The 23224-nt window shown below is 45.8% G+C and overlaps 1 protein-coding gene across 3 annotated transcripts in view; it reads left to right on the top strand.

Moving 5' to 3' along the window:
- The window catches only part of GALNT17 (polypeptide N-acetylgalactosaminyltransferase 17), a 182279-nt gene that overhangs the window by 90063 nt on the left and 68992 nt on the right, over positions 1-23224 (top strand). For all 3 annotated transcript variants that reach the window (XM_057410692.1, XM_057410693.1, XM_057410694.1), the window contains one exon: positions 22583-22700. In XM_057410692.1, coding sequence (XP_057266675.1) covers positions 22583-22700 — 118 coding nt within the window. The remainder of the gene's footprint in view (positions 1-22582; positions 22701-23224) is intronic.

Genomic DNA, 23224 nt, shown 5'->3' with positions numbered 1-23224 from the left:
TTCAGCGCTTGGCTCCGAGGAGCAGTGCGGTTGGCTTCTGAAGACAAGGGTTAGTGCTAGGGTGTTTGAGCACTTTGGTTTGCCATCACCCCTTGGCTGATGGTGCACCATGATTTTTGCAGCAAGGGCTGTCCCAGTAGTTTGGATCAGGTGAGGGGCAGAGGTGAGTTTGCTATTTTGGTGCTTGGAGCCTGCTCAAAGCTCTGCAGTGAGCTTAGAGGAGCTGAGTGTGGGCTCATCGGCTCCAGTGAGACCGGTGGAGTGTGTGAGCAGAGCAGACATGCAATAAAGGATGGAGGCACACCTTGTGTGATAGAAACTCTTTCTGCAGCCTTCTGCTTTTCTTTTGGCAAGTTAAAAATAGAGACTAAAAGAGGACTAGGCAAGCACAGGCAGCATGTGAATCTGTGGGTATCTCACGCATTGCCTCGGTGATACGTGGAGGTGCAGCACGTCCTCAGCACAGGTTATTGCTTGTGCTGCTTTTTGAGCAGGGAGATAATCTGGAGGGAATCCAAACGGTGACTTGTTGGCTGGGCGGGTTTGGATTTCTGGTAGAGGAGGTGTGTGCCCATGCTTGAGGGGCTGGGAGATAGGGCAGAGCTTACCTTGGAATCAGAAAATGAAGTCAGCTGGAATGGGAGAATTGCTGTATGTGTCCTGACTTCTGGGCTGCATCGGCTAACTGCACTGTCAAGTGCAGGAAAACCTCTCGAGTACACAGCATTAGCAGGGTTGGAAGGGACCCCTGATAGAGAATTTGTATCTGAATTACAACACCACCTGCATTTGACACTCTGTGGCTATCTTACAGAAAGGTTTCTAAGAGGGCAGAACACAGGAGAGGGAAGCTGGGAGCTGGATTGCAGAGCTCCCATGAGCTCTTCTTTCATCCTATGTAGATGTTGATTGAGTTCTGAAATCCCATGAAACAGGGATATTTAAAGTCTCTAAAGAGCTTTTCTGCTCTGAAAGATTCTCTCTCATTAACATCCAACATCAAGGATTCTCCCTGAAAAAAGAAATTCTTCCCTGTATGTAAGTACAGTAGCCCATTAAATACCCTGCTTGGCTTGTGTCCTGCAGATTGTGAAGGAGAGGGGTTTTTTGCTCTTTCTAAAGTCATGCACAGTGTTAGCCACTGGAAGTGATCTTTGTGGAAAGCACCTTGTGTTAGATCTGGGGTTTCCACAGCAGGATCTGGCTTATTAGGTTTAACCAGCAGACAGTAGAACACATTTACTGCCCCTTTAGACATAGCAGGGAACAAGGTAGAACTGGAAGAGGGCAGAGGGATGCACAGGGGCTGGCTGGGCTACCTTTTCTGTCTTGAAGAAGTATCCTGCTAACAACAGCATGACTCACACAAGCTAAAATTAATTTATAGCCATGCGAAAGTGTCTTAAAATGACAAAGTTTAACAACTGCAAACGTTAGCTGCATTTAACAGCAAAAATAAGCCAGGAGCAGATGGTTCATAAAAGCATCACGTTGGCTGTATAAATGGTCACAGTTTAATTGACTGGTGGGAATTGCAGGTCTTTGTTGTCACCTTGACCAACTGAATCTGGAAGGAGGGGTGTTCAGCATGAACTCTCGTGTAATACATGTCCTGGGTGTTCCCTTGACCTCTTGATACTATGGTTGATGTTTTTATTCTGTCTCACAGTACTTTCCATAGCCATTCCTAACAAGATGAAGCATTTAATAGGCATGCATCAAATACATAGCGGAAGCAATCCATGTTGCAAAGGCCTTGGAGTCTGAATAGATGGAGAAAGGTGTTTACAGATGGAATGAAGCATAGGATGTGTAAGTGGCTCACCCAGGGCCACACATCAAGCTGTAAGGAGGACAGGAATAGAGCCCTAGGCCTATACCCTGAGGGCAGAACGCTAATTGGCATATTTCTCAGCACATTTATTGACTGTACCGGCCTCCTTTAAACGAAGCTCTTTTGTAAGGTGGTTTGTGCACTCTGTCTTGCCTGCTATGAAGCGGAAAACAAATGATTCTGCTGAGAAAAAGTGCACTGTGTTAGATGCCATCTCATGAAAAATCTGCCAGGGTGTGATACGTCTTCCTCGTGCACCTGAGATCACTTTTAATGTCCTAAAAAGTGGAGAGTGATGCAGGTGCTGGATAGTCCAAGAATGCCTCATCACCATCAGTAAATGGTGGCAGTCCCCTGGGCTGACACCGCCAGTGTGAACAGGCAGATGAGCACCCCAGATAACGGTGTGGCGTGATCCTGCTCTTTGTGGCAGGGCACTGACAGCAGCAGGGTGATGAATTCAGAGCTGCGGAGCCTCATTTTGTGACAGCTTGAAGGACATCCCTGTCACTCCAGAACCAGATCCCTGGGGCTGTTGTGTCAAGAGTCAGCTCCAGGGAGTCCATATGTGGTTCTGCAGAGCTGCAGTCTACACCCCTCCTAAAAGAGAAGCTGCAAGTGTAGGGGCTGGGACAGTTATCTCTTAGCAATCAGCTTCAAAGCACGTGTAAATGCTAGTGCATGGCATCTGGGGAGGTTGGTGTTCACACCTTTTCCCCTGGGGCCCCAAGGGAGTCCAGTTGTGGAGAAAAAGAGCTTTTTAAGAAGTTGTGGCAAAGTGTGTTGAGTTTGTACCCATTCCACTAGAGCAGGTTGCTCCAAGCCCCGTCCAATCTGACCTTGAACACTGCCAGGGATGGGGCAGCCACAGCTTCTCTGGGCACCCTGTGCCAGTGCCTCAGCACCATCACAGAGAAGAACTACTTCCTTATATTGAACCTAAATCTCTCCCCTGTTTAGTGTTTCTTAAGGTATTTTGGTGCAAAAGCTTCCTGCTGCATTGCTGGGAATCAAGTTGACGAGCCCAGTCACTTCGTAGTGGTAACACGTTTCTGTTAATGTTGAACCTCTCCTACAGTTTTAGGGAAGATAATGGGATTGCAGAACCATTTTCCTCACTTCTTACAGCAGTAAGAGAAAAGAGAAGAGAATTTGGAGCTGCCCCAAACTGATGAGGTTTGTGATTGTAGGCATCCAGGTCACCTTTGGGAATTGGATTTTGCTTCTGAAGACCTCTAAGAGCTGTTGAATGATTTGCTTCAGTGAAACAGTTGAGATTTTGGGATGCAGTTACTATTCATTGTGGACCAGAACTTTGTGAACTGTTGTAAACTGCCATTTGCTGTAAAGGAAAACGCTGTTTACAGAAATGAACTTATCTGTAGACAACTACTAGTGCCCCTAAACTTAAAGCCCATATCTCTTGGTTTAGTCACAGAGATGGGTATGTTCTCATGTAACGCCAGAGTGCTGAATATTCAGCCTCTGAAGCAGGAGAGGGGAAATAAGTGAGGCAGTGAAGTTGAAAATGCAGCTTGACAAGAGCAAGGAGAGCTAAACTCTCCCAGCAGTCAAGCAGGGATGCCGATGGACAGGAGTTACTGAGCATCCTCATCCCCCATGAGAGTCAGCTCTTGCTGATGATCAGCACCTTGGAGGATTTGTCCCTTTATGCAGAACTAAGGATCACACAAATACTGGCATGTTTATTTTCCTGAGATTTCATCAGAAAAATGGATGAGTTCTGAATTATTCACCATATGTTTCACATTTGGGCATCAGGCTTTGCTCTTTCTCCCTTGCCTTTGGGGACTGGAGTGAAGGAGCAAGGGTAGATCTCAAACCTGGCTACCATAATCTTCCCCCTTTGCTCAGCAACTTTGAAACACTAATATTTAATGCAGTGTCTTGCCTGCCTTCTGCTGCTGTTCCCTGTGGACTTTTCCACCTACTTGTGCAGTCAGCATGTTCTGCTCCCCCTTGCATATGGTGTGCATAATTTCCCATATATTAAAAACCCAACCCAGGAAATATTTGATGTTCCAAGAAGCGTAACAGTGAAAATAGAAACATCAAATATGAAGGCTACTGAAAGGGAAGGGGATTCTACCCAGGAAATAACAAAGAAATTTGTAACATATCCTGTTGCATTAGTGAGCAGGGTCTGGATGGAGCTCTTTGAAAGGCTGTGTATTTAATGATGGTAACTTCGAACATCAAGCTGTTGGAGAAAGAGTGAAAGAGCCTGGCGCTCTGTTGCCTTGGTAAATGCCTTGCAGGTATGGGAGGCCATTAGCAGGTGTGTGTCCCTGAAGCCTTCTACCCACACTGATCTGTCCCTGTTCCCACAGCCTCTCCTCCACCATCTCAAGGACCTCTGCTGAACTTGCTTGCCCTGGGCTGCTCCTTCTCTTACCCCTGGGGACCCAACACTGGATGATCTTCCAGATGTGACCTAACAAGTACCCAGTGAAGGGGAATAGTCCTGTTCTCTACTGGCTGTTGCTACAGCTGTGCTGCTGTAGCACTGTACAGCAACAATTCCTGTGTTGCTGTTGGGATGTGCTGCTGTCCCCAGGATGCCCAGCTCTTCCTCAGCTGCATGTCTTCATGCAAAGGGTTAGGCTGCTCCAGGTGCAGGACTTGGCATTTGTCTTTCGTGAATATCCTGAAGGTCTTGCTGGCCTGTTCCTTCCATCTGGCTCGCTCTGAATGGTGATCTGCTGCTTCTGCAGTGGTTGCTGGAGAAATCATCTTGGCGTTAACTGAGCAAGAAATTTTGGGGTGGGCAGCGATGCGTGCTGTTACGTCTGTAAGGTCTTCAAGTACTGTAGGCAGTGAGGATGTCCATGCTGCAAGCACCACGTGAGGGTTGTTTTCTAGCTGCTGTCATGACTGGTGAGCTGAGCTCCATTCTCCACAGGGAGCTCTGGGCCCATGGCCTGCTCAATCAGACCCTGTGTCTGGGCATGATGACTAGAGAGGTTTGTCATAGAGGGCACAGGAAAGCTATTTAGAGGTCATTTCAGTTTCTAGTGAACAATGCCCCAAACCAAAAAGCTCCAAAGAATATTAGATCTGAGATCTGTTCAGTCCTGTTATTATCATTACTGTTTTTTGAAGGCTTTTCAGTTAAGCAAGTCCATCTTACATGCTTCCAACATATGGCCTTAGTAAATAATTGCCCTATTTATATCCCTGGAGTTTTGTCAAGCATCTGTTTCAAGCACAGTGTGGCAGGCATGAAATTTTTGGTCACATAAGAGCAACATACTGTATTTATGAAGAAGGCAGATGTGATTTTTAGGTCAGATGTCTGGAGTGAGCAGCTTTATATAGCTATGTTGGCAGTTGCCCATATACTGAATAACATTTTCTGTTAATCCTGGGGCAGAAGCCTGCTTTTCCTGTACATGATTCTGTGATGGTGAGGGGAATGGTGGACTCTCGTTTTCCAAAGACATAGTGTATTTATTGACTCTACGTGACCCTGGAGCCAGCCTGCCTGGGATGGGGGCTGACAGGGAGCTGAATTAGTGTGGAAAACTTGCTTCTTTATTCTCAAGGTCCTGATTGTACCTTGCTTTTAACTAGCAGAGTGGAGTTATTGCTGTTGTGCTAATGCACATGTAATGGGCAGTGGTATCAAAGGAAAGCAGAAATGATGTGTGGTCAGGATAGCATTACTCTCCTGAATTAATCTCATGAGTGTTGCTGAAATCCCTTGTGCACACTGCCTGTTTGTCTGAAACGTGCTTTCACCTTAGTTCAGTCATGCATGGAGCAGCACAGAGCTCCGGTGCTGGTTGGAAATGTCAGAAGTCAAAGTTTTGATGCTGGGTTTCTGCTGAAATGTTGCATTTGATGGAGAATGAAAGCAAGGTCCTTTTCAAGAAAACGGTATTGGAAAACACTCTGCTTCTGTCTTTTTGTGACCCACCATAATGTCAAATGCATCAGTTGTTGGGGCATCGGGGATACTGCTTGAAACCTTGCATTTAAAAAAGATGAGGAATTAGTTGCCTTAATCATGAAGTTTTATAAGAATAATCCTATTTAATGTAATGAAAACCCCATGCAGCTTTGTATCCAGCCTCTCCAATGGGATACCTGTGAAAAGCAAGAGTAAGGCAAGCCCAGGATGTTCTGTTTCCTCCTGCCTTGTGCTATGAGTGATGTTGGACGTAGCATCCATTTGCCCCTGGACCTGGGCATTGAAAATGTTCCTCTGGACCTACCCTCCAGAAATCCTGAATATCCAGCTTTTCCTGGTACTCTGTGGCAGTAAATTCCCATCATCACTTACATTCCAAATAACCTTTTCTTTTTACAATTTCTGTGGTATCTTTCAGCCTTTCTCTATAAGAAATATCAGGTAAACTATTCCCTATTGAGCCTTTTAATTGTCCGGTTCACTTCACAGTGTTGCACTTGACCTGTTGTTTTTTGCTTCTCTTCTCTTCTCTATTCCTTGGGAGTACAGATCTGAGACAGTGGAATTTGCTGGCAGTTCTCATGTTCCATTAAAAATTCCAAGTAATTTTAAATCCCTTTATTGGGCAGGGGAGCTGCAGTGCAGATGTTGAACAGTGAAGCAAAGGGAGTGCACTGATGCTCTGCAGGATGTTGTTTTTTGAAAGCCCAAGTGCTGTTCTTATCATCTGAAGCCTTTAGGTGTGTCCTATTACACACTTTACTAATAAGGGTGTTATATATAACATTCCCTTTCTTATTCTCTTTGGTTGATGGAAAGAACTCTTATGCCCCTAGTTTGATATTTCTGAAGTGCCCTATTAAAATGTGTTCCAGGTTTGTATAAAAGAAAATACCTCATTTGAAAAAAGCAATTGAATGTCTGCAGTTGTTTTGCAAACTCTGTGTAGGTCATTCCCGTAGGGAATTATTCTCTACTATGGGGAGAAAAAAATAACCCAAACCAAAAGCAATCCCCTCCCACCTCACTTTTTAACTCCTGCTAAGCCATTACGTGATGCTTGTGACAGAGCCCCCAAGCAGGTAACTCCTGGTGTGGGTGACACAGAAACCTTGGGAACAGGTTTCCCAGTTTCCCTGTGTTGGGAAGGTGCAGTTTAGCTTTCCCTGGCTACACAGATTGCTTTGGACAGGATAACTGCTGCTGGAAGCTCATGATACGGCAGTTTTGAACCCTGCATCATTTTCTGAGCCTGGTATTAAGTTCTCAGTGACTTTTGTTTGTCAGAGATTTTTGTTTCTGTCATCTGATGGGAAGGATCTGCACATGAATGCAGCTGAATGAATATCAGATTGTCATCTGGAACAAAAATGTCACTTTGGGAATTGGGGGCTGTGTTAATCTAAGCTAAAATCCAAGTTTTCATGCCGGAGAAAATAACTAAGGAGGCTGTGGGCGGCCTTCTGTGGTTGCAAAGTTAAAGTTCCTGTTGAACTAAATACATTTTTTGCATTAAAATCCTTTGTGAAAATGGCTGCCCATCTCTGTCCCTAAAGTCCACCTGATATTCACCTTTTGCTGTTGACGTAGGTGGTGTTTGCTACTAGATGATGGGAGAAGAAGAAGTCATGCGGTAACAGAGCAACAGGCAAGTAGTTAGGGTTGCAGTTGTATTGCAGTTGCTAAAATAAACCCAAACTGTCATGATAAACAGCTGATTGAGGGGGCTTGGTGCAATCTCTGAATCCTGCCTTCTCATAAAGCCACCAGAGATCAGAGTGTAAGCACAGACATTGGGGTCTCTGTGCCTGTGTTGTTTTTTCCTCATATGGCATCACCCTCTTTTAGCCATAGACCATTTGCCACCTCTCATACAGCGTCTTGATTGTTTATATTGTCAGAGTGGGTGGCTGATCAAACCATAGGAAACTGGGAAGCAGCTGGTGTTTAATGAGTGTGTTCCTTGTGTAGCTGATTGGCCACACTCTGATCTCCCTCCAACAGGCTCAATCCGGAGTCGTTCAGTTGGATGTGCGGGATGGTTTATGGGGTTGTGTAGCTGAGAATGTGAATTAGTGTCATACGTTTGTGCTTTAATTAAAACCTGCAGTTACTGGAAGAGGTGGGGCAGACACAGAGGGCTTAGCTTTGGCACAAAGTGTCTGTCAAAACCCTCAAGATCGTGGCTAAGAGCCTTTCCCTTGCTGAAGCTGATTGCAAAACTCTGTTTTGAGCTAAGATTTTCCATTGATTGAAGAGGGAGGGTTTAAGATTTACGCCTGGTGTTATTTATTATTGCAAGAGCTCTGCTGTGGGATGTGCTTTGAAGAAGGAAAGTCTTGACTTGCCTGGTTTCATTTGCATATATCCAAGTTACAACTCCTACACAGTTTCAGTCAGCAGAGAAAGTCACCTTGTCTCTTCCCCACTTGGAAGCAGTGAGTTTCCAAACCAAGGCTAAGGTTAGACCTCAAGCCTCCTTTAAGTCTGGATACATTTCAGTCTGGCTGAGACGCCTGTAAAGGAATAAAGGAGTGTTGTGGCTTGGAAACACTTGTGCTCAAATATGCTGCTGAGAGGTCGGAGATGGACACATTCAGCGAGAACCCATTGCTGCTCCACAGTGTGTAAATCAGCTGGCATCAGCAACTCTTACTTAAATGTGTCTTACTGTAACCCAGAGTCAGTGCTCTGAATTGATTTAGATAAGGTCTTAGGCAGAAGCTCTTCCCTGTGAGGGTGCTGAGACGCTGGCACAGGGTGCCCAGAGAAGCTGTGGTTGCCCCATCCCTGGCAGTGTTCAAGGCCAGGTTGGACACAGGGGCTTGGAGCAAGCTGCTCTAGTGGAAGGTGTCCCTGCCCGTGGCAGGGGTTGGGACTGAGGGACCTTTAAGGTCACTTCCAAACCAAAGCAAGCTGTGATTGTATGAATTAAATGCTCTGGCTTGTGCCGTGCCTGCTACAGCTTGTACAGTGTATCTGCCCATACTGGAAAATATTTAGGAAAATAATAAACAAGGTTTTAAGAGCTCTTCTGCAAGGATGGTTGGGGTGCTAAATGTGTGCAGTTCTGACTACAGAGCTGCACAAATGTTTTCCCATTAAGGAATTACTCCTAAGCAGTAGCATTAGGATTTGCTGCTCTGGAGTCGGAATCCAGTGGATCTAGGGGGTGGCTGGGCACTGCCTCTCCTCTTGCACCACGGGATCCAAAGTGGAAAACTGCTCTTCTTTGAAGAGTGTTATTTTCCCAATCAAAATGGTCTAAATCGAATGCAAAAGATAGGTTGAAACAGCCAAGTGATAAGCATGAAAATAGCCTCGTTAGAGCTTGGAGGGCACAGAGTGGCTGGTGGGGACAAAAGGCTGTTAGCCAGAGCACCAACCTCTTTCTTTTCTGTTTAGTTTCAGCTTCCCTTAAAATTCTTGCTGTTTATCCACTTGGCCCACATGGGAGCCAGAAGCCTTCCTGCTCTTTTCTGTCAAATTAAATTAATGGGGAGAAAAATCAACCACACAGATGCTCTAAATCCCAGGCTAATACTGCAGAGTTTTGGCTCTTGCATCCAGTTCTTGGTGTGGTTCAGAAGCAGCTCTGTAGACACTCAGGGCCTCAGAAAGTCAGAAGAACCTTTTTTGTGTTTAAATTGAGAGGGGAAATTTTCATCCAGTTCTGGAAGGTGAGATGTGGAGTCAAATCTGTCATCTTGTTCTCCATATGTGTGCATGGCTGATGGGGCTGGTTTGCTGCGGGCAGTGCGCAGGAATTTTCCATTGACTGCATTGGCCAGATGAGCTTTTTTGGTTAAAATAATTGTTGAAAACTATTTTGGGAAGCTTCTGTGAGCGTGAGGGAAGCGTTTTCCCCATCTGCAGCTGCCCGATTCCAGCAAAGCCCCTGGGAGAGACAGAGCTGGAACCCAGCTGCTGGCACAGCGCAATGTGCTTTGGTGAGTTGACTTTTGGGGGGGCAGTTGGATTTTTTTCAAGTCTTTCCTCTGCCCTGTAACTCTCTGCAGCCAGCACAGGGCCTGGAGAACAGCTCCAGGTCAAATGGTCCCGATCACAAATGCCCTGGCACGAGCAGTCGCTCCAGGCCAAAACCTCTGTGTCCCCTGGATACAGATGGGAATTTTGTGCAGCTGCTCTCAGGTCTCCCCTTCAGGAGCCTTCTCTTCTCTAGGCTTCTCCAGCCCAGCTCTCTCAGCCTGGATCCAGAGCAGAGCTGCTCCAGCCCTCGCGGCATCTCTGTGGCCTCCTCTGGACTCACTCCAACAGCTCCATGTCCCTCTCGTGTCAGGGCCCCAACACCTATCTAAAAACCCAGATCATACTTCTGTAAAGGGATTTATAGGTAGCTCAGACATTTGTCTGCCGTGAGGGCACCTCTCTGATAGCACATGCTCTGCTATCATGGTTCCACTGTCAGCATGTTCTTTCCTTTCTCGTTACCTGGATGACCATGTTTCTGAGGGTGCTCTTACATGGTCTAGATTTAGGGCTGGAATCTCATGGTGCTGCCAGAGTTCTGCATAAGTGATGTTATGTGCATGGATTTGCCTTTTCTCTTTAAAACTGTTGAAGGATGGGGTCAGTTCCACAAGCCTTCAGGTGGATGGAGGCAGTTTAATCAGTGTTGATTATAGCAAGCTGCTTTGGCCTCAGTGAAAGCTGAGTCTCTGGGTAAGGATAGAGTGAAACATGTAACATCAGGGATCTGAAGGTCTTGGAGGTCATGGTTGATGCTGGGGATGTGTTTAGGGTTTTGCTGAATTGGAGCCTGTCTGAAGATCAGCTGTAAGCACTGATCTCATGGAAAACAGGTATTCTGGGCTTCTTTTATTCGGTCATTTTTTAATTGAAACCGCATTATTAAAGTTGGCACTGTTTGCCTGAGTAAAACCAGAATTTGCCAAACAGTATTTCTGACTGCTGGTGGATGGATATTTGTGAGAGCAGAGTTTTGGGTTGTTTGTTTTTTTTCCAAGTGGGAGCTGCTGCCAGCCGAACAGTTTGTTTCCACAGTGTCTTTTGCTGTACCCTACATCCCTATTAATGCTGCACATCTGCAGGGATAAAGCAGCAGTTTCTCAGTCTCTCTGTGCTGTGCAGTGGTTTGTATAGCAGTGCTCTTTCTGAAAACTGCAAGGCAAGAGTCTCTCAAAATGTGTCACAAGCCATCAGTGGGGCTTTAAATGGTTTTCCTAATTCAGAGTAAATTCCTCAGTGAGAGCATGCCATCTACAATTGAGTCTCTCAGCTGTTGAAATGTCAGACTCTCACCTCTCAATTCGAGCGGGGATGGTAAAGTGGGGCCTCTGTAAAGAGGTTCTTCAGTGCAGCACTAACTCTGGAGTGTTGGGATGCATTTCATGTGCAGATTATGAGCCTTTTCATTATAGCACTTGTCCTGTGGAGGTTATGTACAGGTTCACGCCACGGCTTCCAGCAGAGTTTGGTTTTGCTGTTCACTGCCCATGTCCGATTGACTCTGTAATGTTGCAGCCTGCCCTTCAAAAGCAGCTTCCTTCTGCACCTCGCTCTGGCGAGCAATAGCTTAGACCTTTTCTTGCCTCCTTTGCTCTTCTGCGGTTGTTCTTAAACCGCTAAAATCCACACATGTTTTTCCTTGATTAAAAGCCAAAGTGCAGAGAAAGTGCTTTTGGCTCTCCTGGCATGTGGTGCTTTCAAGGAAGCGAGGGCATAATTGTTATTCTGGGCAGTAGCACTGGCAGTGATTCCTAGCACATGCCTTTATTTTTGTCTTTCCTTCCCACTGTAACTTTTGCACAAGCAAGAAGCTTCTGCAAACACTTTAAAAATGCAATTTAAATTAATACTCATTTGTGTTAGAACCGGAAGGCAGCTTGGATTCAAAGTCATGGTATGTGTCCTTTGTGAACTCATTGCAGCTCTTGGTCTTCGTGTGTGCGGGGTTCCACAGATGGTCACCGGTAACGGTTTCCCAACTCATCCAGCTTCTTTCCTAGGAGTTCAGACGCTGACATCCACTCCCTCCAGTTTTTTTCCAAACCATGGATTCAGTCACAAAGTCTTGATTTGTTCAATGCCTGCAGCGTGTTGGAGGTCTGCCAGAGCAAACTGCACATCCTTTACCCCGAGGAATCTGATGTTGCTTAACTTTTAGGCAAAACACAGATAAAAGAGTCAGCCTTTTGGCCACAAACCTATTATAGCATTGGACAGATGCTTTGTTAGCAAAACGAGAATGGCAAAGCACTTGGGATACCCTGGGTAAAAATGTTGCCTTTCTCTAGAAAAGGGAGCAGCCCCTTTCTGCTCCTGGCTGCATTTTTATGCCGCAAGCTACAAAACCATATTGCAGAGCTGAATGACCCAAGCATCTCAAACACCCCTTCACACAACCAGCACCATGGTGGGTGACGTGTGGTCCCCTCTGCGTCCTGCAGAGGAGCCTGTGTCCATGCCAAGTCTGGGCCTTCCCTTGACCTTGTCCCTTTTAGTCCTGGCAGTTTGTTGCCAAATGGAATTGAAGAAAGTGCCTGCGGGCATGGCTAAACGAATGTCTGTGCTGCCTTCTCCAGTTTGACTGTGTGTAGTCAGTCAGTGATGTTATATTCCTTGGGATGACAATTGGAAGGGGAAAAAGAAACTGCTTTTCACATTTCTTTTGCTCCTTGACTGCTGACTGCAGATAGTCCCCAAGGGAAGTTCAGGTTAGGTATAAGGAAGAAGTTCTTCCCTGCGAGGGTGGTGAGGCCCTGGCATAGGTTCCCCAGAGAAGCTGTGGTCCCCATCCTGTGCACATCTGTGGGAGGAAAGGCACAGAGCCTTAAAATAGGTCTTTTGGTGTGATAAATGTACCTGGGATGGCATGTAATTTCTGCTTTTGAAGCTGTTGGTCTTAAGTTGTCTGACCCTTAAACAGGCAGTTTAGATAAATCCCTTTGCAAATATTGGTACATCTGATTTGTGGTTAAGTAGATCTGCTCTAATCCAGATACAGGTGAATCCGAAATGGCAATCATCTTTATAAATTGGCGTTTGCATTTCAGTGCAGCTCTTCCCATATTCGTTTTGCTGTTCTGTTTTGCTCAGTGTTTAAAATAAACCCCAGACCCTGAAAAATGAGACTGACATTTACTATTAAACGCTGGAGGCACAAACTGTATCTGTTATATTTCTCAGGAATTGTGCTTCTGCGCTATGGATGCGTGAAGGGTAAGATAAACCTGAGAGCTGCCCTCCCTACCAATGGGCTCCTATCAAGTAGTTGTCAAAATAAACGCATTACTCAGCTTCTTTGAGGTGCTTACAGGGCTATTTCAGTGCATTCTCATTTACCCACAAAGTGAAACTGTTCCATCTGTCAATAACCATTTCTCATGTCCCTGCTCTTGGTATCAGCCTATCATGAACATAAACGTGTTCGCCCAAATTCTGTCTGTGGAAATATCTGTGAAATTCCCAATAACTTCACTCTCTGGAAGCTTAAACTTCAGCATCCATTACAGGCATATACCCAAAGGCAACATGGGGCTGTGCAGAACTAATAATGAGAAGTCCTCGCCCAACACGTATTTCTGATAGTGCCTCAACTTTAGTGTTTGGGAGGAATTTATGGTTAGGAGGAGCTGCTGAGGATTTGAAGGAAACTGGGTCTGCTGAAGGAAGTCTGCTGCCCTTGAGGGAAAATGTATTCATGTTAAAAAAGGAAAAGTAAATAACGTGTTCCTGTTAAGTGCCTGTTAGTTATACATATTACATCTAAAAGTAATTGTCATTTAATTAGCAGTCTAGCAACACTGGAAGGAGATGAAGTTACAGCTATACTGTGATTATTCCTGACAGAGAGCGAAGGGTTGTATTCCTGGTAAAGCAATTCCTGCAGAAGTGACATGGACCAGCTCTTCAGTGAGTGTGAGCAGCACCATGGAGCCGAACCCTCTGGGGAAGGGGGCACAGCCAGCGGGAGGTCAGAGCCCCAGAGGTGCTACTAAAGTGTGCCCACTGCAGGTTTTGCATATTTGAGGTCTACTTTGTCCATAAGGAATTGGGTGTTCCCATTTGAGAGTCCAGAGGAGGCCACGTAGATGCTGCGAGGGCTGGAGCAGCTCTGCTCTGGAGCCAGGCTGAGAGAGCTGGGCTGGGTCAGCCTGGAGAAGAGAAGGCTCTGAGGAGGCTTCAGATTAGCTCCATTGCCTAAAGGGGCTCCAGGAAAGCTGGAGCGGGGCTTGGGACAAGGGCCTGTAGGGACAGGCCAAGGGGAATGGCTTTAACCTGCCAGAGGGGAGACTGAGATGAGCTCTTAGGCAGCAGTTCTTTCCTGTGAGGGTGCTGAGGCGCTGGCACAGGGTGCCCAGAGAAGCTGTGGCTGCCCCATCCCTGGCAGTGTTCAAGGCCAGGTTGGATGGGGCTTGAAGCAAGCTGCTCCAGTGGAAGGGGTCCCTGCCTGTGGCAGGTGTTGGAATTGGATGAGTTTTAAGGTCCCTTCCAATACCAAAGTCTGTGGTTTTACAGTTTGAAAACAAGTGGTAATGGGATTAGGATTAAATACCGGGTTAGAGAAGCATGTGTAGTCTTTGACACCCAAACTCTGGTTTCTATCTTAGGTATTTCTGAGGATAAACGTTCGGTCTTTTTCCTGCACCAGACATTTTGTTGTAAGTCAGGGGCTGCAAGTGCCAAAAGATCACGTTAGAGAAAGTAAGTACAAGAAACCTTTCATCTTCCCAGCAGTGAAATCCCAGCCTTTGTTTCCTCCCTTGACATTGGATTTTTGAAGTGGTACAAATGCGCATCCTTGAGTCTAGGGCTGTGTGAAATCATTGTCTTCTTGAGGAACTGGAAAATGGCTTAAGGGTGTTGGCTGTAGCTGTGTAGGTTCATTCCAAGTATCTAGGAAGATTGGTGAAGGCACCTCCCGTTCTGCTCAGAGCTGCCCAATGAGGTGGATTTCATTAGCAGAAATGAGGTTTTAAGCTACTTCTGGTGAAGCTTTGAAGCCAGTCTCTGACATTGCCCTGGGGAGTTCTGCATCTCTAATGTGGACTAAATAGGCCTGATTTGCATAGACAAACACTTGTGTTTTAATGAAAAGTTCACGTGGGATTGAAAAGCCCTGAATCAGCTCTTCAGGAGGGTGCTTGCCACTCGAGTTGAAGAGGCAGATGACAGTCGATAGTCGGAAGAGACCGTGACCTCCTCTTGATTAATCTTTCAAGGTGCGTGCCTTCCTTACCTACCCCAAGGGAAGGAACAGCAGCTTTCTGTGCACGGTGCAGTGATACACAGCGTGGCGAAGAGGCTCTGATTTCCTCTCACTTCCCAACTCAGATTAAAATAACAAACTGCTTTGTTTTGGTAGGTTTTTATCTCATGTTTGTTAACATGTCCTAACTAATGAGATAGAAGAAAACATCTATTTTTCTGTCAGAGCCAAGGCTTTGTGGCTTAGCTCCTGGGTTTGATTACAAGATACACTCTGGCTGGATAATTCCTATGCAAGGAAAATGTAGCAGCAATTTGCAGATCTGCTTTGAGTGTAAGACCTTTAGGAATCTTTTTCTTGAGAGCATCTAGGTACTACACTCATCTGGCAGATGAGGAAACAGAGGTGCAAAGAAGTTCAGTGCTTTGCCTGAGGTTCTTGACATGGAAATTGGAGCCGGCACACAACAGCGACAAAGTCAAATCTATCTTGGGCAAGGTCACAGACATGGGTAGACATAATAGGTATTTTAAAAAATAAGTAGTTTTCACAGCTTCTTTGCTATTAAAAGTTTATGTGGTATTAATCTCCAGTAAATTCATGAAAGGCATTCAGTCTAGCATCTCCTTTATGGGCTTTCTCTTATTTGTAATTTGTTTTGTGATTCTGTAGTACTTAGCAACAGGGGGAAAATAAACCCATTTGAAACAGACAATTAACCAAGGTCACTGGGGCAGGGAAGCTAGAATTATTCAAGAAACAAGTATTGCAGATGCCACCCTGGGGATAATACTCAGCAAGGTATGCTGCTGTGGGCTGAAATGCTGCTCCTCTGTAGAAATGTTATTACATTCTCATGAAAGGCATCCAGCTTTTATCTGCCCAAGCCATTACGCAGGCAGTGAAGGGGAGCTGAGAGCGTGGCTCCTGCCTGACTCCTCATCTGCATGTAGATGCCCCGCTGCAGGAGGCAGAAGCAGTTTATGTTTCTCCTTTGGAGATGTGCTTCATTGTGTGACATTAGGTTTTGGGCTTTTGTGATGCTAAAGAGGGATTCTTCATCAGGGACTGTAGTGACAGGAGAAGTGGTGATGGGTTTAAATTTAAACAGGTGAGATTTAGGTTGGATATAAGGAAGAAATTCCTTAATGTGAGGGTGCTGAGGCGCTGGCACAGGGTGCCCAGAGAAGCTGTGGCTTCCCCATGCCTGTCAGTGTTCAAGGCCAGGTTGGACAGGGCTTGGAGCAACCTGCTCTAGTGGAAGGTGTCCATGCCCATGGCAGGGGATTGGAACTGGATGAGCTTTGTCCTTTCTAACCTAAACCATACTGTGATTTATGATCTTGCCCTTGTGTGCTGCTGTTGTCCACCTCCCGTGGGTGCCCTGGCACTCAAACATGCTTCCATTACTGCCAAGTTCTTTAATTAATGATCAGAAGTTCACTTTTAAAGCTCCATAGCATGCACCCAGGCTACATCTGCCCTGCATGTTTGCTTTTGAGAGAAGCAAAGTGGTGAGACAGGGCACCACGAATTTGCCATTGCAGTTGAGGAGCTTGTGGGGAGGAGGGCTGTGAGGTCTTGTGCCAGGCAGGAGAGTGCTGCCCCATCCTCATCCTCACTGGTACCCTCTGGATGTGGCCAAACCTGTCTCTGAGGACAGGGGAAGAGGAGCGAAGCCCAGTGGTGGGGTAGAGGTGATGAAGTTTCCCCTGTAGAGTGAGTTGTCTTGCCTTGGCATAACGTCATTTCAAAGAATGGTGTTGCTTCCAGCTCTGGGCTCTGGCCAGCCTCTCCTGTCACAATCTTATCACTCCATAGGCCCCAAGAGTCGGGCTCTGCAGAGCAGCTCCCAGGGATGTGGATGGTCACTAAGCCAGCTGCAATTGAAAAATGGGCTTCTTGTTCTCCAGTTGATTCATTTGGATCCTCTCCTCTTCCATTTCTCTGTCGTTGCCCCCTCCCAAACCTGAAGGACCAGAGGTTTGCTCTGAGGCTTTGCAGGCAGTCTGACTGCAGATCCCCCTGAGAACAGCACATCACTCAGGTATGGTGGCAGCCCCAGGGTGGGCCTTGGAGCACCCAGAAGAGACATTGCCGCTCCAGCACCCCAGAGCCATCTTGCAGTGTTCAGACTGGGCTCAGTGCCCTGCCCAGCCTGGCCAGGGAGGAGCTGCAATGGAGGGCTCCAGCCTAGAGTCCCCTCACGAGGCCAAGCAGTCCCCAGGCCCCAGGGACACAGCTTATGGAGTAGGGTCTCTACCCCATGGAGGTCTGCTGCCTGTGGCTACGGTCTGATTTAACCCCATCTTACAACCAGAGGGGCCGAACATTAATGCCACATACTTACCTTTAATTTCCAGGCACGTATTTGCTTCCTCTAAACCTGTGTTACTCATCCCAGTCTTTATTTATTCTGCAGTGTGTTCACTGGGCCACAAATGCAGAAGCACAGAGGCGACAGCACTGACAGTTGTTTCTGTTTGCAAATCAGGTCCTTAATTTTGTCTAAAAATAGCCAAAAGAAAATTGTGTTTTATCATAGAGTGGCAAGTAAAAATAAAGCTGGTGTTCTTCCTTAACCTGGTATCATCAGGGAAATAATTGATAGGATGTTCTTTCCTGTTAGGGTGGTGAGGCACTGGAATGGGTTGCCCAAGGAAGTTGAGAATGCTCCATCTCTGGCGGTGTTCAAGGCCAGGTTGGCCAGAGCCTTGGGTGGCATGGTTTAGTGTGAGGTGTCCCTGCCCATGGCAGGGGGGTTGGAACTGGGTGATCTTAAGGTCCTTCCCAACCCTAACTATTCTATGATTCTCTGATAGGCCATTGTTTAAAGCCATGGGCTTAATTTGATGCAATTTTGTCATTTACCTGCAATGTTCTACAAACTATGAGTTGGTTAAATCTAAGCCATGGAGCTCGGAGTCTCCCAGTGTTTCCTGCTGAGCTTCTGGCTCCTGCCAGTGACCCCCTGCGGAAGTGTGGAGGTGCTGACAGGCAGCAAAGGTGGAGAATTGTGTGTGTTTTGGACAAGTCTGAAAGCTCAAAACGGGGAAATGGAGATGTTTGATTTTGGCATGTTAAATTAGGACTGTCAGGTTCGGGAGAGGGACAGCAGTGCCTTGCTGGGCAGGTAAAGCACCATCCCAAATACGTGGAACCACGGTGCTGTGTCTGCTAAAGCAGTGTTGTTGAAGGTGAGCAGCTCCATGAGTGAGGTTTATTAGAAACAGCAGCAGAAACAGGACACCCAGCAGTTTTTAAAGTATATTCTCAGTGGTGTGACCACTGATTATTTTTCTAATACCTTTTTTCTACATATTTTATAACTTGTGCTTTAGTATAAAATTGGAAGCAAAATCCAATTGTGTAGGAAAATTATTTCCTTGGATTGAAGAAGCAATCAACTTCAGACTTTTTAATCATTAGATGGTAACTGTGCACTAAAGAAAGGAAGACCATTATAGTAACTTAATAGGCTAGGATGAATGTTTTTCCCTGTATCTTCTTCATCTTTACTTAGAGCTTCATGCTGAGGATATTTCATAAAAGCTGCTTTTCTTGACCTTTTTGACACTCATTGCATAGAGGAGCCAACCGAACGAATGGCAGGGATCTAACACTGTGCGTTTCCGAGTACAAACCCAATCATTGTGCTAAACATCTCTGTTCATCCTTTCCTGCCAAATTCTGCTTTTCCTTTCTCATTACGGCATGAATAGCTATCGGGACAAATAAAAATGCGTTTAGCTGAGCTGGGTGATTTTTAAAAACAAGCTGTGTTAATGCTTTTAATTAAGAGGCAGAGGAACAAGAGGCTTTACCAGCTCTTTGTCTGCAGGCCATTATTTCCTTGTGGATGAGCTATCTGTTATTGTAAACGTCCACCTTTTTGAAGGATTTACTACAAAATCAAATGGTGTTTTCATTTAAATTGTTTAGCGCAGCTTGATTCCCCATTTATTTAATATGGAGGCATTGTTACAAAGAAGAATGTAGCACTTGATTTCTATTGCTTGAGGGACTTGGGACCCACACAGGAATGTTGCTTTGCATGCTTCACCGTGTTGGATATGGAAAGCAATGAAGATTAGGAAGATTTGAAGGTGAAAGTTAGGAAAGCCGACTAGGGTGTTTCTAAGAACGTTTTGGAAAGGTGACTCTGTGGTCTACAAAGTGAAGGTATGTTGCAAAATAACGATGAAAAAGGCATTCTTGGGGTATGGCTCCTGTGCATGGCTGTTGAGTGGCTTCCAGTTGAGAAAACCTTGTTTATCTGTTAGCGAGGTCCCAATGATCATAGAATCATAGAATAACAATGGTTTGGGTTGGAAGGGACCTTAAAGCTCATCCAGTTTTAACCCCTGCCACAGACAGAGACACCTTCCGCTACAGCAGCTTGCTCCAAGCCTCAAACAAGTCCAACCTGGCCTTGAACACTGCCAGGGATGAAGCAGCCACAGCTTCTCTGGACACCCTGTGCCAGCGCCTCACCACCCTTACAGGGAAAAACTTCTTCCTTATATCCAACCTAAATCTTCCCTGTTTAAGTTTAAGCCTGTTACCCGTTGTCCTATTGCTACAGTCACTGATGAAGAGTCCCTCTCTGGCATCCTTGTAAGCCCCCTTCAGACACTGGAAGCTCCTCTGAGGTCTCCACGCAGCTTCTCCAGACTGAACAGCCCCAGAGTTCACAACCTGTCTCCATACAGGACCTGCTTCAGCCCCTGGTCGACCTCGTGGCCTTCTCTGGACTTGCTCCAAGTCTTTCTTATGTTGAGGATACCAGAACTGCGCAAGTGCTCCAATGGGGTCTCAAGAAAGCAGAATAGAGAGGCAGGATCACCTCCTTTGACCTGCTGGCCATGATCTGTGTTACTGGGTCAGAAATGCAGTTTAATTTGTCTGAAACTTTCACTTGTTTTGTTTTCTTCCTGTCTTTAACTGCTCTCTGAGTGCCTTTAACAGGCCTTGCAGGTTTTGACTAGCGAAGTCAAATGTTGCCATGCTCCACCACACCTATTCCCAGTGGAGGAGAGGAACTGCATACTCCTTGTAAAACCAGAACAGCTTACCCTTCTCTTTAATTCCAGGAGGTAATCTAAGATAATGGAGCTATTAGATTTGGCATCTGTAACGTGGTTATCATTTCACAAAGAATTGTTTCTGCTGATGGCTGTTAACTTGCTACAAATAAAGCAATAGAATTGAAATCTTAAGTACTAGAGTGGCAGCAAACCATGAAACATTATACTGCTGATTGGAAGGAAGGCCGAGCTTGCTGTCAGGGAAGAAATCTATTGACATAAGCCTCTGATGGATTTCAATTCTAATTTAATATGGCAGCAGCATGCAGCTGTTCTACCAGTCTATCAGAAGTATTAAAATGTCCATAAATAATAATACTTCAGTGGCTAGAAACTTTCCTCCAAGGAGCTCAAGGATTTCATGAAGATTAATTTGGCAGAGCTGACCTGTGAGGTCCGTGGGATTATGGAGCCCCATATGGACATCCTGTGTGGTGTGGATGGAGAAGTTGAGAGTGGGCTTGATCCTACCTGTCTGTAACCTGTGTCTAGGTATGTTTGAGGGTACTTTCCACCTCTACAAGCCATAACTGCTTAGTTAGCCTTAAACATGCTCCACAGCGTGGACAAGCCCTGAAATGTGCTTTGAGCCAGGGTTTTGAGGCTGCTGTTAAAATACATGATCCTCTTGCCCAGTTTCTACCTCAAGACCAGATTTTGCTCTGGAGAATGGGCATTTCTAAGTGCTGTGGGATATCCAGATACACAGTCTACCGCTGATGTTACATCCTGCAGGTCTTCCGCAGGCAGCACAAAGAGTGTGTCCCCTAGGCCCAGGTGAGGAGCTGCAGAGGTGATGGCCATCCCATCCTGTGTGGTGGAGCTTCCACCTCTCAGTGCTTTGAGCTCTGGGTGGGCAAAGGTGTCCCATAGCTCCCCATAGAAGCAGATTCTGGCAGTACCTTGGCATGGCTTATCTGTAAAATTCATTGTCTCCTTCCTGCTCAACCCTCTAAGTGGATCCTTTTTTTCTCCTTTACAGCATGGATTCAAATGAAAGCAAGTTGAATGGGGGATAGTTCTTATATTTCTATTTTAGTACAGAAAATATCCCAGGGGGTGAACTTCCCACATGCCACAACTGCAGCAGATTAGTGTGTCCCCAGGCAGCAAGAACATAATGATACGGTTTTGTTCAGTGCCATGCTCTGTGGCAAAGTGTAATTTTATGGAGAGGGTCACAAGTGTTCAGCCACTCAGAAACTACCCCCAAACATGATCTCAGCCTGCGTGAATCAGAACAGCATCCTCATCTCAAGGCATGAAATGAGGATGACGTTAATGGAGATCTGGTGAGGTGTTTTGCAAGGTAATGAGGGAGGGATAGTGTGTGTGCACGTTGCAGTCAGGGTTGTTAATAAACACAACCAGCTATTATGTCTTTGAAATTGCATAGCTATTATACATTAACCCCTGACACTAAGCTTTCCCCCAGTCTTTCTGCTATTCCACTGATATCAGTATTATTAGTACCACTCTCATTTTTCTCTATCGTTTTCCTTGACTGAACACTGTGCTTGGCTGCTCTTGCAGATGTGGAGCTGAGCAGCACTGTTAGCTGGAGGGCATGAGGTTTTACAGGATGAATGTGACAACTTGATCTCTAATGCAGAGCCCTGGCCATAATGGTGGAACTGGGCAAATGACTCAGCAGATATTTCTGCAAGCTGTTGTCTTTGAGTTTTTGAAGGGTTTCCTTCTGCAAATGCACAGTTCAGCTGCTTGTTGCTGGTTGGTGATGATTCCTTGTGATATACTATAAAGATCCCAATCAGAAACCCTGTTTCACAGGATACTTTAAAAACTAATGTCTGTTCTGAAGTCTAGTCTGTACTAGACATGCAAGAAGAAAGTAAGAGAAAGGAAATGCCATTATTACATTTCCTTTACTTACAGGGAATGGAAACTCAGAGTTGTGCCCTTGCCCATAGACAGACCAAGGTGTCTGTGACAAAGCCAGGACCTGAAAGCTTTTCACTAATTTAATCCCAGGAGAACTCTTTCTCTAGTGTATAGACAGGAAAATGAACTTTGGGACAGTTTCACTGCACTGGTAATGTCTCCAAAGGAACAGAGCTCACTCATTGCTGAGAAGTGCCTGGGATGATATCTGAAGGGGGCCTACAAGGATGCTGGACATCAGGGACTGTAGTGATAGGACCAGGGGTGATGGGTTCAAACTTAAACAGGGGAAGTTCAAGTTAGATATAAGGAAGAGGTTCTTTACTCTGAGGATGGTGAGGCACTGGAACAGATTGCCAAAGAAGTGGTAAATGCTCCATCCCTGGCAGTGTTCAAGGCCAGGTTGGACAGAGCCTTGGGTGACATGGTCTAATGTGAGGCATCCCTGCCCATGGCAGAGGGGTTGGAACTGGACTGATCTTAAGGTCCTTTCCAACCCAAACCATTCTATGATAAACAGTGGCCAGAAACATCTGAAGCCAACAGGAGCTTTGCAGAAATCAGCCGTTGGTCCATTAAAAAGTGGAAAATGCCAATAATTGTACATTTCTGTTGTTCTTCTCTTCATCCAGGACGCCGGCGATGATCGGCTGCTCTTTTGTTGTGCACAGAAAGTTCTTCGGAGAGATTGGGCTTCTGGATCCTGGGATGGATGTGTACGGCGGGGAGAACATCGAGCTTGGCATCAAGGTTTGTGACATGTGCATGGGAAAAATTGTAGCTAACAGTGTTTAGGGAACCCAAACAACACTTTCACGAGTTAGCATGAACAGTTATGAGAATGCTTCAGGGGATCTGAGCCTTGGTTTGTTTTATACATTTTAATTTAACCTTAAGGAGGCAAAGTGACTTGCTCTGGGGGGTGAGTAGTTTTTTTCCTTGGATTCTTATCTGTCTGACTTGGTACTGAGATGAAATGGCATGGCAGCTTAAACCATAGGTCATGTTGTCACATCATTCCTATAATTTCGTAGGTGCCTCAATTACCAGAAAAAATACAGTGTCATTTGGACAGCCTTAGTGGGGTTGGTGGAACTCTTGTGAGTCTCTCAAGGAGACACGAGGCCTGACAATATTTTACAGGTATTTAGCATCTGCACATAAACTGTGTTCACAAACAGGCAAAACCTGCTTTTAAGAGTGAAACACTAATAGCCCTGTTTTTAGAGCTGCTTCAGTGAGCCCATGCAGACGTTTGTTGCTCCAGAATCCAC

This window comes from Pezoporus wallicus, unplaced genomic scaffold (genome assembly GCF_028554395.1).
Source record: "Pezoporus wallicus isolate ANWC-B61680 ecotype Strahan unplaced genomic scaffold, APGP_CSIRO_Pwel_v1 contig_8705, whole genome shotgun sequence".
NCBI lineage: Eukaryota > Metazoa > Chordata > Aves > Psittaciformes > Psittacidae > Pezoporus > Pezoporus wallicus.
The sequence above is the reverse complement of the archived record's forward strand: the minus strand, read 5'-3'. Positions and strand labels throughout refer to the sequence as shown.